Source organism: Babylonia areolata, chromosome 16, assembly GCF_041734735.1.
Source record: "Babylonia areolata isolate BAREFJ2019XMU chromosome 16, ASM4173473v1, whole genome shotgun sequence".
Lineage (NCBI taxonomy): Eukaryota > Metazoa > Mollusca > Gastropoda > Neogastropoda > Buccinidae > Babylonia > Babylonia areolata.
In genome coordinates, this window is record NC_134891.1 from 3,679,988 (window position 1) to 3,693,904 (window position 13,917).

General features: G+C 45.8%; 1 protein-coding gene across 1 annotated transcript in view; it reads right to left on the bottom strand.

The window, feature by feature from the left end:
- Nucleotides 1-1,133: 1,133 nt before the first annotated feature.
- The window catches only part of LOC143290727 (uncharacterized), a 29,631-nt gene continuing 16,847 nt past the window's right edge, over nucleotides 1,134-13,917 (bottom strand). Inside the window, exons 2-6 of the mRNA XM_076600242.1 lie at nucleotides 7,445-7,505; nucleotides 6,278-6,421; nucleotides 5,667-5,918; nucleotides 2,898-3,728; nucleotides 1,134-1,564 (exon numbers count right to left, since the gene is read on the bottom strand). Coding sequence (XP_076456357.1) covers nucleotides 1,254-1,564; nucleotides 2,898-3,728; nucleotides 5,667-5,918; nucleotides 6,278-6,421; nucleotides 7,445-7,505 — 1,599 coding nt within the window. The 3' untranslated portion in view covers nucleotides 1,134-1,253. The remainder of the gene's footprint in view (nucleotides 1,565-2,897; nucleotides 3,729-5,666; nucleotides 5,919-6,277; nucleotides 6,422-7,444; nucleotides 7,506-13,917) is intronic.

The following is a 13,917-nucleotide window of genomic DNA, read 5'->3' on the forward strand; positions in this document are numbered from 1 at the left end:
GTCATACAGAGATCTGTCCGTTCTGGCCCCGGAGCGGGCCGTGGACACACAGGAAGCGGACCTTGCCCTGAACGATTCATGTCGGCCACGATGGGAGTTGGCGGGACTTCTGCCTGCTTCCCTCACACTTCTTCTCCACCCTCGTGCGGAATCCCGGTGACTCACGACCGAGTTTGTCCGGCTTCTGGGCGAATCGTTGTGAGAGCGAGCAGAGTCCACGCAGTGAGCCCTGTTCAAGTCCAGACGACTGACGGGCGAGTATACTCTCTTCACGGAAGGGTCGCTGAACCTGTGCGGAGAGTTCACTCTGCCCAGTGAATGAGTTCTCCCGTGGTCATAGGACCTCGGTCTTCTTGAGGAATCCAGAGGATCTGTTGAGGATTCTCTTTTACCGACAAATGAGTCTTTTCTGCGGGGTGGAATCCCGTCTGTTTAGAGAGGACTCTCTACCACTGGGAGTCTCCGGCTGCACGGGCTGAGAGCTGCGTGGTCTGACGAAAGATTTTCTTCTGACGATCATCGGCCTGTCTTTGTGGGGTGGGGAGAGAGACCTGTCCTGGGAGGCAGACAGGTCCTTGACGGTGACGGTGTGGCAGGTCAGGGACCTGCGGAGAGGGGCGTGCGGGGCCTTGCGCGCCGACAGCTTCCGGGCGCGGTCACAGGTGGGGCGCATCTGAGGAGGAACGCCGTCCACAGGAGGTTCTGTCTTTGCGAAGAACCCGGAACCCCCACCTCCGTCATCCTCCTTCACTTCTTCCCCCTCCCCTTCGTCCTCCCTCTGCCCGCTGCTTTGAACGTGGACGGAGATGTTATCAGCAACGGCGGCGGTTCTGGCCAAACTCGCTTTGTCGAACGCCGTCACGAAGTCGCTGTCAGCGTGTACGTCATGGGGAGGGGAGAAGACGTCATCAGTGATGTCATTAAGACGCAGCTTAGTCGTCACCCCGGTGGAAGCCGAGCGCGGGGAGGAGAAGCTGATGTAACCTTTACTGACGATCTCTGCCGTGGAGTTGGCGTAGTCGTCCACGGTCAGCGCATCCACGCTCAGCCGCTTGGTGTTGTTCTTGTCAAAGGAACACTCCTTGCCGCCCAAGACACTGCCTTGCCCAGGCACGTCCATCCCGTCTTGGTGCAAATCCTGGAACTGATCGACATCCTGCAGAAGCTCTGACGCCGAAAGGCGATACCCGCTTCGGGCATATCGGGCGCACGGGGGCACGTAGGTTGGGTGGATTTCCGACTCCACCACAGACTCACACCCGTCTCCCGGGTCGTTGGTGATCATGGCAACGAACTTGTCCTTCAGTCGGACCCCACCCAGGCCTGGTTTCCTTGGCTTCCAGAGCTTCCTGGGTCTGCAGGACTTGCTGCTCGATTTCCTGCAGGATCAGGTTCTGGTGGGAGGTCTCTGGAAGGGAGTCACCGTCGCCCTCGCGCTCCGAGTCGTACTCGCTCGTGCGTGCTGGGCATGCGCTGTTGATGGCGTCTGCACGTTCAGGGTCAAGGTCAGCTGGGTCCAGGAAGGTTGTGGGTGTGGTGTTGGCGTCTTGTTCCGACTGAGGTTCTGTTTGGGGAAGAATTAAAGAAGTGGTGGTTAGAATCTGTTGAGGTTCAGTTTGGGGAAGAATGAAAAAAGGTATGGTTAGAATCTGTTGAGGTTCTGTTTGGGGAAGAATTAAAAAAGGTATGGTTAGAATCTGTTGTGGTTCTGTTTGGGGAAGAAATACAGATGATATGATTAAAATCTGTTCAGGTTCTGTTTGGGAAAGGAATACATAAGTTATGTTTAGAATCTGTCATTCTGAAGTATCGTGTTCGCATTTTTGAAAGCATCGGGGCAGTTTTCAGCTGTTAAGAGACCTACATATTCTGGGGATTACAGCAAAAGCTGTCCTCGTCAAAATATTGTCGATATGATGGACAACACGAAACACACGTCTCTGGACGATCTTTTTCAATTACAATGAAAAAAAAAGCAAGCAAGCAAATAAAACAAAAAACAAAACCTCAGAGGTTTCTCTTGGACAAAAAACAACAACAACAAAAACAACAACAAAACAAAACAAAAAAAAAACCACGACAACAAGATTTTCCTATCTGGCAGGATTCTATTCAACATAAACTCTAGGTTGTTGTTTTTTTTGTTCGAAGTCTGACCATAACGGGGTTGGATCTTAAGAATTACGATAAGAATTTTTTTTTCTGCCACTGTTAGTGCAGAGACATCTCAGAAGTTTTACAATAACGTGCCAATCCCGAACTCTGCGCACAAAGCAACACCTAGTATCGTTTTTGTCATTCTCCCAGCATCGGGGGATATGTCGAAATCAGATCGCTCTAATGCTACTCACTGGAGGAGACCCTGCACTGCTGCCAAGTCATTTCGGTGGTGTTCGGTAATGCCTGTTCTGATTCAACATATTCAGAACACCACGTGCTGAACCTTCTTCATACATTGACGACAATAACTGTTTAATCATAGCTCTAGACTTAGAGAACGCCCACTTTTGAAGTGGAACGGAGACTGCCACCATATCGTTACAATAACCACTCTGATGATGACGTATCAGTTTCAGTTTCAACACATCGCTTCAATAGCCAATCTGCTGATAGCATATTTCCAGTTTTTACACAACTCTTCAATAACCAGTCTGCTGATAAGATATCATTTCCAGTGTTTACAAATTGCTTCAATTGCCAATCTGCTGATAACATATCCTTTCCAGTTTTTACACATCGCTTCAATAACCAATCTGCTGATAAAATTTCAGTTTCTGTTTCAAGGAGCTGTCAAAACGTGCGGTCTGATCCATATACGCAACACCACTTTTGCTTCAGAGGAAAAGAAAACATCTAATGCCGATAACATACACATTGCACATGTCTGATACACCTACCTTGACTTGCTGCACGTGCAGTAGGTGACCCACACTGACTGCTGGACGTAGTGGACCGCGGAGATAGCAACGAACCAGGGGAACCAACTGCGTCAAACTCAGGGGCAGGTAAGTAACAAATGCCCGCCTCCAACGCTAAGGGAGCGCACTCCTGCTCCTCACTGTCACTGTCTTCCGCATACATGTCCTCGGTGTCGGAACCCACGTGACCGGAATCGGACCAATCGCTGGCGGCCAGGTTCACTTGGGGGAGTGGAGTCTTTTTTTCTTGGTCTTGCTCTGTGGAGCCTGTCTGTTTTTCTGGCTGGTTTTTCTCGTCATGCTTTTTCTCATCCTCTTCGCCAGAAACTGTACTGACGTCCAGCTTTGTGATGGCTGCTTCTGAATCCTCTTTGTTTCCTGTAACGTGACCAGCTTCAGTAGTTTTATCCTTTGAGACCTCCCCCTTCTTCTTCTCGTCCAGACCATCCTCCTTCAGCTCCGTTTCCGCAGACTCCGATTCGCTGTCTGCGACACGCTTCGTCGACACCACCAGTCGCGCATATCCTGCGAACATTTTCCGCCTTCTGTCGGAAGCCTGGGAGTCTTGTGGTTCCGGCTTCAATGTGGAAGCCAGGGAATTGGGGTTGGGGTTGGGGGTGGGGGTGGGGGTCTTTGTTTGTTCCTCCTCCTCCTCCTTCTCTTCCTCCTGCCTTTTGGCCGTGGGTTCTTTTTCAGGTTGTTCAGCTGCCTTGGGTTCTGCCTCTTTTGTGTCTTTGTTGGCGTATTTTGTGAGGATCTGATCCTCCAGTTTGACCGTTTTCTCCTGGCCAAGTAGAAACAGGAACAGGTCTGTAATAGAACAAAAAAAAGGAAAAAGTATACATACGAGTACTTGATAGGCACGCCTATCAATTGATCAAAGGGTGGGGGTGGGGGAGGGGGGTTGGGGGGTGGGTGTGAGGCGGTGAAGGAGAAGAACGGACATGAAGGAAGAAGACAGACAGAAAGAAAATAAATTAAAAGAAAAGGGGGAAAAAGAATAAAAGAAAAGAGATTAAGAGACGCCCCCTCCATCCCCACCCTGCCACCATGACGAGAAAGAAAGAAAGAAAACAAACAAACAAACACACAAAAAACACTGACCACCACCACCAATAATTGAAACACCGTCCTACACCCGTACATACGTACACACACACACACACACACACACACACACACACACGCACACATAAATACAAAGAAAAAACAACAACAACAACAAAAACAAAACGAAACACATACACACACGAGAATTCCCCCCCCCCCGCCAACTCCAAACATCACACTCCACCCCCCGCACCCCCCCAAACATCCTCCCACCAATAATCATCATACCCGCACACCACATCCTAACCCTCCTCTTCCACCACCACCAGCACCTCCTCCATGTCACACCTCGCCACTCAAACATAAACAAAAAAACAGAACACACCTCTAAACATCACAATCCATCCCCCCCCCCTACAAAACATCCTCCCACCAGCCACTATCATGCCCTGACCCTTCCACCACCACCTCTTCCACCACCAGCCACCTCCTCCATGTCACACCTCGCCACTCAAACAAACAAAAAACAGAACACATCTCTAAACATCACACTCCACCCCCCACATCCCCCTACAAAACATCCTCCCATCAGCCACTATCATACCCTGACCCTCCCACCACCACCTCTTCCACCACCACCACCTCCTCCATTTCACACCTCGCCACTCAAACATAAACAAAAAACAGAACACACCTCTAAACATCACACTCCACCCCCCCCCATCCCCCTATAAAACATCCTCCCATCAGCCACTATCATACCCTGACCCTCCCACCACCACCTCTTCTACCACCACCACCTCTTCCATCACCACCTCTTCCATCACCACCACCACTTCCACCACCACCAGTACTTCCACCACCACCTCTTCCATCACCACCTCTTCCACCACCACCAGCACTTCCACCACCACCTCTTCCATCACCATCTCTTCCATCACCACCACCACTTCCACCACCACCTCTTCCATCACCACCTCTTCCACCACCACCACCTCTTCCACTACCACCACCACCTCTTCCACTGCCACCGCCACCACCACCACCTCTTCCACCACCACCACATCCACCACCACCACCACCTCTTCCACCACCACCTGCACCACCACCACCACCTCTTCCACCACCACCACCTCTTTCACCACCTCTTTCACCACCACCACCTCTTCCACCACCACCTCTTCGACCACCACCAGCACTTCCGCCACCACCTCTTCCATCACCATCTCTTCCATCACCACCACCACTTCCCCCACCACCTCTTCCATCACCACCTCTTCCACCACCACCACCTCTTCCACTACCACCACCACCTCTTCCACTACCACCGCCACCTCCTCTTCCACCACCACCACCTCTTCCACCACCACCTGCACCACCACCTCTTCCACTACCACCACCTCCACCACCTCTTTCACCACCACCACCTCTTCCACCACCACCACCTCTTCCACCACCATCTCCACCACCACCTCTTCCACCACCACCACCTCTTTCACTACCACCTCCACCACCACCTCTTCCACCACCACCACCACCTCCATTACCACCACCTCCACCTCTTCCACCACCACCTCTTCCACCACCACCTCTTCCACCTCTTCCACCACTATCACCACCTCTTCCACCACCACCACCACCACCACCTCTTCCACCACCACCTCTTCCACCACCACCACCACCTGCACCAGGTCTCACCTTTCTTGCTGATCCTCCCGTCGCCGTCTACGTCCGCAGCCTGCATCATGTCCGCCACCTGGTTGTCCCAGAGAACCTCCCCCAGGTGGATCATCAGGCGGTACACGTCGTTGTGGGTGATCAGCCCGTCCCTGTCCTGGTCGATCACGGCGAAGGCGGCGTCCACGCACTCCTCCAGCTCGTGCAGCTCGTGCTCCAGCTTCTTCCGCAGCAACAGACCGTCGATCTTGCTGGGCTCGATGAGTCCGTAAGCTGAGGGAGGAGGAGGAGGAGGAGGATCGATTAATGGGTATGGATGGTTGTACTTTGTTTGACGGTCAGTGGTGTTCAACTATGCCCACCAGAACGGCAGAGGAGGCATCGGTTGGTTGATATGGATGATTGTATTTTGTGCGACACACACACACACACACACACACACACACACACACACACACACACACACTCCTTCCACGTCCCCCCCACCCCAGCACAACAACAACAACAACAACATCCCCCCAAAACAACAACAGCAACAAAGCCAACAAACAAAAACCAACAACCTCAAGCCATGAAAAAAACCTACAAAAACAACAACCCCAAAACCCAAACAAAAACCAAACACCACTCACAGTCCATGAGGGCATCCATGACGAGTTCCTTGACGTCCTCATCACTAGTGTCCAGCTGCAGGCCCTTCATCAGGGGCTTCAGGTTGTCCACCGTGATGTTCAGCTGCCCCTGGTTCATCACCAGGTCCAGGGAGCTCTTCACCACTGCCACCAGAAACCAACCGCTCAGTCAGTCAATCAGTCAGTCACACAGTCCGTAAGTCAGTCTGTCTGTCAGTCAATCCGTCATGCAGTCAGTCATTCAGTCTGTCAGTCAGTCAGTCCGTAAGTCAGTCTGTCTGTCAGTCAATCCGTCATGCAGTCAGTCAGTCAGTCAGTCAGTCCGTAAGTCAGTCAGTCTGTCTGTCAATCCGTCATGCAGTCAGTCACACAGTCCGTAAGTCAGTCTGTCTGTCTGTCAATCCGTCATGCAGTCAGTCACACAGTCCGTAAGTCAGTCTGTCTGTCTGTCAATCCGTCATGCAGTCAGTCACACAGTCCGTAAGTCAGTCTGTCTGTCAGTCAATCCGTCATGCAGTCAGTCAGTCAGTCAGTCAGTCCGTAAGTCAGTCTGTCTGTCAGTCAATCCGTCATGCAGTCAGTCACACAGTCCGTAAGTCAGTCTGTCTGTCAGTCAATCCGTCATGCAGTCAGTCAGTCAGTCAGTCAGTCCGTAAGTCAGTCTGTCTGTCAGTCAATCCGTCATGCAGTCAGTCAGTCAGTCAGTCAGTCCGTAAGTCAGTCTGTCTGTCAGTCAATCCGTCATGCAGTCAGTCACACAGTCCGTAAGTCAGTCTGTCTGTCAGTCAATCCGTCATGCAGTCAGTCACACAGTCCGTAAGTCAGTCAGTCAATCCATCATGTAGTCTGTCAGTCACACAGTCCCTAAGTTGCTTTCTCATTCGCATTAAAATTTATTTCTGCCAAAAACACCCCCCAAAATCCGATTTAACAGAACACGCAATGACATTTTCGAAGAAGTATTAAAGTCACATAGATAATTAAATAAAACATGTGTAACATTGCACTGATGAATAATTGTGTAGACTTGAGGCAACTGATCATGCAAACTCATCCATGCACGAATAAACTTGCAGAAAGGCAAAAATAAAATTAATAAACGAAACTTGTCCAACATCAAACCGATTCGCAAATGAACTCATCCGTACGTTTGATCGATAAACTCACTTGCATAGATTGATTCCTTGAAAGCAGTTTCATCAAAACTTTGAGTGGCTTGCTCCAATGCCTGTAACAAAGAAATTAGAAAAAAAAAGTAAATAAAATGACATAAAATAAATAAACATGTGGATAAACAATAAAGACATAAAAAAACAATAGAAACACACACACACACACACACACACACACACACACACACACACACACACACACACACACACAAACCAACAAAAAAACCCCGACGAACCCACTCCACAAAATGAAACCTTTCAGGAACAAAACAAGGATCATGAGTCGTGAAAACAGAACATAAATAAAACACCTTGGATAGAGAGAGAGGTACACAATGCATTCATGGTGTTTCAGCAATCTAATACAAACCGTCAAGTTTGTGGTGCAATACTTGCAATGTGCATGACTGATACCCGACTGCGGAAACGAATGATGAGCGTCCAAGTATTGCAGCAGCCAAGCAGCCATTGGAGGGACATTCATAACGCCGACTGTCCTAAAACCCTCTTGGCCGAGAGTGGAGGAGATAGGCTGTGTAACTTGGGCAAGACACTCTCTGCCATAATCAAATTCTATCCCAGATAGTCGGGACAGCAGTTGCCTCCTCTGCTGTTTTAATGGTCATAGTCCGGAAATGACAATTTTTTATTTATTTATTTTTTTTTTGCTGCCCCATCATCTGCACCGTTTCAGTGGCATTACTCCCACGCCGCTCATTTTAGATTCCCCCATACACGGCCACACCCGGGTTCGAAGCTTATGCCGGTATTTGATATATCACTGTTCGTTAAGGGGGGGGGACAAAGAAACGTAGAAAGAAAACAGAAAGAAGAATAAATGAAAGAAAAGAAGACAGAAGTGAGAGAGGAATAAAATAAAAAACGGAAAATATTTTGCGGTGTTTCTTTCATGACCTTTTTCGTCAAGGGAAAGAAGAAAGAACGAAAGAAAGAAAGAAAGGAAGGAATGAAGGAAGGAAGAGAGAAGAAAGAAAGTAAGAAGGAAAGGAAAAAAAAATAATTAAGAATGCTTGAAAAAAACGATAGAGAGGATAACTAACTCCACATCTTGGATATTTACGATGATAGACCAAAAAGGAAAAAGTATGCGGGGAAAAAAATTCAAAGAAAGAAGTGCATACTTCGCAAAATTGTGCCTGTGTTTAAGGACGAAATAAAACGTGGATGAAAAAGATGAGTGAATAAATGAATGTAAAAAAACAAAAACAAAAACAAAACAAAACAAAAAAACCAAACCATTTAAAAGAAAGACAATGAAAGAAACAAAGAAAGAAAACCCGAAGAAGCTTTTTTGTCTTTGAAGAATCCTGCAGTCATTTTTGTCTTCTTCACATATTTCTTTGGGTTTGTTTTTCCCCCTTTCTTTCTTTTTTTTTTTCTTCTTCTTCCTTTCATTCTTTCTTTCTTCCCTTTTCTCCCTTTCTTCTTCGCCTTTGACTAACAGTGATAGATTAAAAGCCGCCATAAGATTGTAAAATTTTCTTCTCTTTTCTTTCTTTCTTTCTTTCCCCTCTTTCGACAAATGGTGGACTAAAATACCATCGTAAGTTTCCAATTTTTTATCTCTCCCCCCCCCCCTCCCCCTAGTTTCTTCTTTTTCTTTCTTTTTACTCATATTCCTTCTTTCAATCCTTACTTTTCTTTCTTTCATTTTTTTCTGCCCCTTCGAAGAAAACGTGATGGACTAAATATCATCGTAAGTTTCCAAGTGTTTTGTCCCCCCCCCCCTTTGAAAAAACAAACTAACTTATATTATTAGTTTAATCCTTTCTTTCTTCTTTTTTTTAAATACCCCCCCATCCCTCATTTTCCTTCTTAAAATCCTTTCTTTCTTTCATTTTTCTATCCCGTCTGAAGAAAACGTGATGGACTAAATACCATCGTAAGTTTCTAAGCGTTTTGCTTTCCCCCTTAAAAACAAACAAACTTGTATTAATTTATTATTTTCTTTCTTCTTAAAAAAACAACAACAAAAAAACCCCACCTCATTTTCCGTCTTCCAATCCTTTCTTATTATTAGTTTATTCCTTTCTTTCTTCTTTTTTAAATACCCCCCCCCCCCCCTCATTTTCCTTCTTCCAATCCTTTATTTTCTTTAATTCTTTTTGCCCCTTCCAAGAAAAAGTGATGGACTGAATGCTGTCGTAAGTTTCCAAGTGTTTTGCTTTCCCCCTTTAAAAACAAACAAACAAACAAACAACCCCCCACCAAAAAACAAACAAACAAAAAACCAAAAAAACAAAAAACAAAAACAAACAATACCCCCCCACCGCACCCCCCACCCCCCCACATATAACTCTATCCTTTTCTTTCTTCTTTAAAACAAAATTAAAAACTTATTTTCCTTCTTTCAACCCTTTCTTTCTTTCATTTTTCTGCCCCGTCTGTAGAAAAAGTGACGGACTGAATACCATCGTAAGTTTCTAAGTGTTTTGCTTTCCCCCTTAAAAACAAACAAACAAACAAACAAACTTGTATTACTTTATTATTTTCTTTCTTCTTAAAAACAACAACAACAAACAAACAAAAAAAAACAACCTCATTTTCCTTCTTCCAATTCTTTCTTATTATTAGTTTATTCCTTTCTTCTTTTTAAAAAAAACAAAACAAATAACCCTTTCAATCCTTTCTTTCTTTCATTCTTTTTGCCCCGTCCAAGAAAAAGTGATAGACTGAATACTGTCGTAAGGTTCCAAGTGTTTTGATTTCCCTCCTTCTTCTTCTGCGTTCACTCGTATGCACACGGGTGGGCTTTTACGTGTATGACCGTTTTTACCCCGCCATGTAGGCAGCCATACTCCGTTTTCGGGGGTGTGCATGCTGGGTATGTTCTTGTTTCCATAACCCACCGATCGCTGACATGGATTACAGGATCTTTAACGTGCGTATTTGATCTTCTGCTTGCATATACACACGAAGGGGGTTCAGGCACTAGCAAGTCTGCACATATGTTGACCTGGGAGATCGTAAAAATCTCCACCCTTTACCCACCAGGCGCCGTCACCGTGATTCGAACCCGGGACCCTCAGATTGACAGTCCAACGCTTTAACCACTCGGCCATTGCGCCTGTCGATTTACCCCTTTAAAAAAACAAACAAACAACCCCCCACCAAAAAAAACACCCAAAAACAACCCCCCCCAAAAAAAACCAAACAAACAAACAACAACAACAACAACAAAAAACAACCCCACCCCCCCGAACCCCCACATATAAGTCTATTCTTTTCTTTCTTCTTTTAAACAAAAATAAAAAAAACTCCTTTTCCTTCTTTCAATCCTTTCTTTCTTTCATTTTTCTGCCCCGTCTTCAGAAAAAAAGTGATGGACTGAATACCATCGTAAGTTTCCAAGTGTTTTGCTTTTCCCCTTAAAAAAAACAAAAAAACCCAACCAACCAAACAAACTTGTATTACTTTATTCCTTTCTTTTTTTTTTATTTTTTATTTTTTATATATACTCATATTCCTTCTTTCAGTCATTCCTTTCTTTAAATTTTTTTTCTTATTCTGCCGCTTCCAAGAAAAAGTGATGGACTAAATACCATTGTAAGTTTCCAGATGTTTTGTTTCCTTTTCAATATATATATATATATATATATATATATATATATATATATATATATATATATATATATATATATATACATATATATATATATATATATATATATATATATATATATATATATATATACCTATATCTGTGTGTGTGTGTTGTGTTGTGTTACTTTATTCCTTTATGTCTTTTTTTTTAATTATCTTTTTTTTTTTTTACCTTTTCTTCTTTTTTTTTTTTTAATTGTTCGTCGTTTCTCCTCTCCTCACGCAATAACAAGTCGTAATCTTCAGATTAGCTCAGGGATTCAGTCATGCTCAATTAAGCAAAGCCTGTTTTCCGATCAATGAGTGTTTGTGCTGGCGGGGTTGATGAAGCATGACGACTCTCAAAGCCCCTGGGAGAGCGAGTGGAGTACTGAAAGGTTGGGTGATGTGTGGGTAGGTGGTTGTGGGGTGAGGGTGTGGGGTGGGATAGGGATGGGGTGTGGGGGTGTGGAGGGGGGTGTCTTAAGCTCGTGTTTATGTTCGTGTTGTAATGATGGCTGTCAGGGTAGGATCGGGTGGCTGTCAGGGGTAAATGTTTACCCAAGATACCAACCACCCAGCGAGACTGTTGCGTCATCTTGCGGTAATTTCCGGTGAACAGTCAAAGAGGTTTGGTTTTGTGTGTGTGTGTGTGTGTGTGTGTGTGTGTGTGTGTGTGTGTGTGTGTGTGTGTGTGTGTGTGTGTGTGTGTGTATGTTTCAAATAACTTTTTGAATTATTTTACTGCTCTGTATAGAATAGAATAGAATAGAACAGAATAGGATATGTCTTTATTACCGAGTGTACCGGGGTCACAAGGAATATTGGTAGGGGATAGTACATAACAAGGTACGAGCATAAATCGAAAATCATACGCAAACACAGTTACAGTAGAAATTATGATGCATACAAGTGCATATCAATCCAAAAACGTGTGCATACTCACACTTGCACGCACTGCACACACACACACGCATATGCACCTCTCCGCACCCCCCCCCCCCCCCCCCCACACACACACACGCGCGCGTGCGCGCGCGTTTGAACAGAAGCCGCATATTAGATGTGGCTTGGACTGATGATTAGATCTTCAGATAGATGGCTGTTGATTGCACAATTCTATTTATCATACTGGATTTGTTCGAGAGACAGGGCATTGACTGCTTTGGGGGAAAAAAAAACTATTGATGAAGCGATTGGTTTTCGTCCTTATACTTCTGTACCGTCGACCAGAGAGGAACATCTCGAAAATCCCAAAAGCTGGATGTGATTCGTCCTGGCTGTTTGGTTTTGCTTTTGTGGGTAGCCGATTATAATATATGTCGTCTAGAGAAGGTGTACATGGCCTCCTGACACCATCTGACGGGGGCTCTCCAAGAGGCCATTTTTCAGGGAACAGCGCAGAGGGAGAATGAAAACGAGGCAGACATCGAAAGAAGTGTGCAGACGACAACGTCACTGAATGGACAGTAGAGGAGGGAAGTTTTGCACGGAACTTTGGCCCTGTCCCATCACGACTGCCACAAATCAGAGGAGACGGCTGGTGATTGCGTTTGCGTTCGGCAGTGCAGCGTCCCCCCCCCCCCCCCCCACGAACAATTTAACAGGCCCAGTCACAGTGACTGCCCTGATAATAATGACAGTAACTATGATAACAATAATGATAATTAAAAAAATCATCATCATCAACTAACAATATTAATAAGAACAATAACAACAACAACAACAATAATAATAAAAATGATAATGATATAACAATAAAAACAATAATAATAATAGTAGAAAGTGTAGTAGTGGTTGTAGTAGTAGTAGTCGTAGTAGTAGTAGTAGTAGCGGGAGTGGTAGCAGTGCAGCAACAGCAGCAGTAGTGGTGGTCAGAGAGAGAGAGAGAGAGAGAGAGAGAGAGAGAGAGAGAGAGAGAGAGTGAGAGAGAGACAGAGAGAGAGACAGAGAGACAAATAGTGAGAGAGAGTGAGAGAGAGACAGAGAGAGAGAGAGTGATAGAGAGACAGAGAGAGACAGACAGAGAGAGAGAGACAGAGACAGAGTGAGAGAGAGTGAGAGAGAGACACAGAGAGAGAGAGAGACAGAGAGAGAGACAGAGAGACAAATAGTGAGAGAGAATGAGAGAGAGACAGAGAGAGAGACAGAGAGAAAGTGAAAAGAGAGACAGAGAGAGAGACAGACACAGAGAAAGAGACAGAGAGAGGGAGAGAGAGACAGAGACAGTGAGAGAGAGTGAGAGAAAGACAGAGAGAGAGAGACAGAGAGAGAGACAGAGAGAGAGAGAGACAGACAGAGAGAGAGACAGAGAGAGAGAGAGACAGTGAGAGAGAGACACAGAGAGAGAGAGACAGAGTGAGAGAGAGAGACAGAGTGAGAGAGAGACACAGAGAGAGAGAGAGAGAGACATAGAGAGTGAGAGAGACAGAGAGAGAGAGACAGAGTGAGAGAGAGACAGAGAGAGAGAGAGACACAGAGAGAGAGAGACAGAGAGAGAGAGAGACAGAGAGAGAGAGAGAGAGAGACAGAGAGAGAGAGAGAGAGAGACAGAGACGCAGAGGATCCGAACGTGATAAACAGGAGCTGTAATTGTCCTTTCCCGGTGGTTGTCCTTATGTCCGTGTCCTTCTGACCCAACTAAACTTTGAGGACTTGCAAACTCTTTTGTCTTCCTCCCCCCCCCAGCCCCCCGCCTCCCCCCCCCCCCGTCTCCCCCAAACAAACAAACCGTTACAGATGCTACATTTAATGAAACATGATAAAGAACAATCCGAATATTGTCTGGTACTTTCATTTTCAAAATGAGCATATATTACAAACACACACACACACACACACACACACAAACGCACATTCATACAT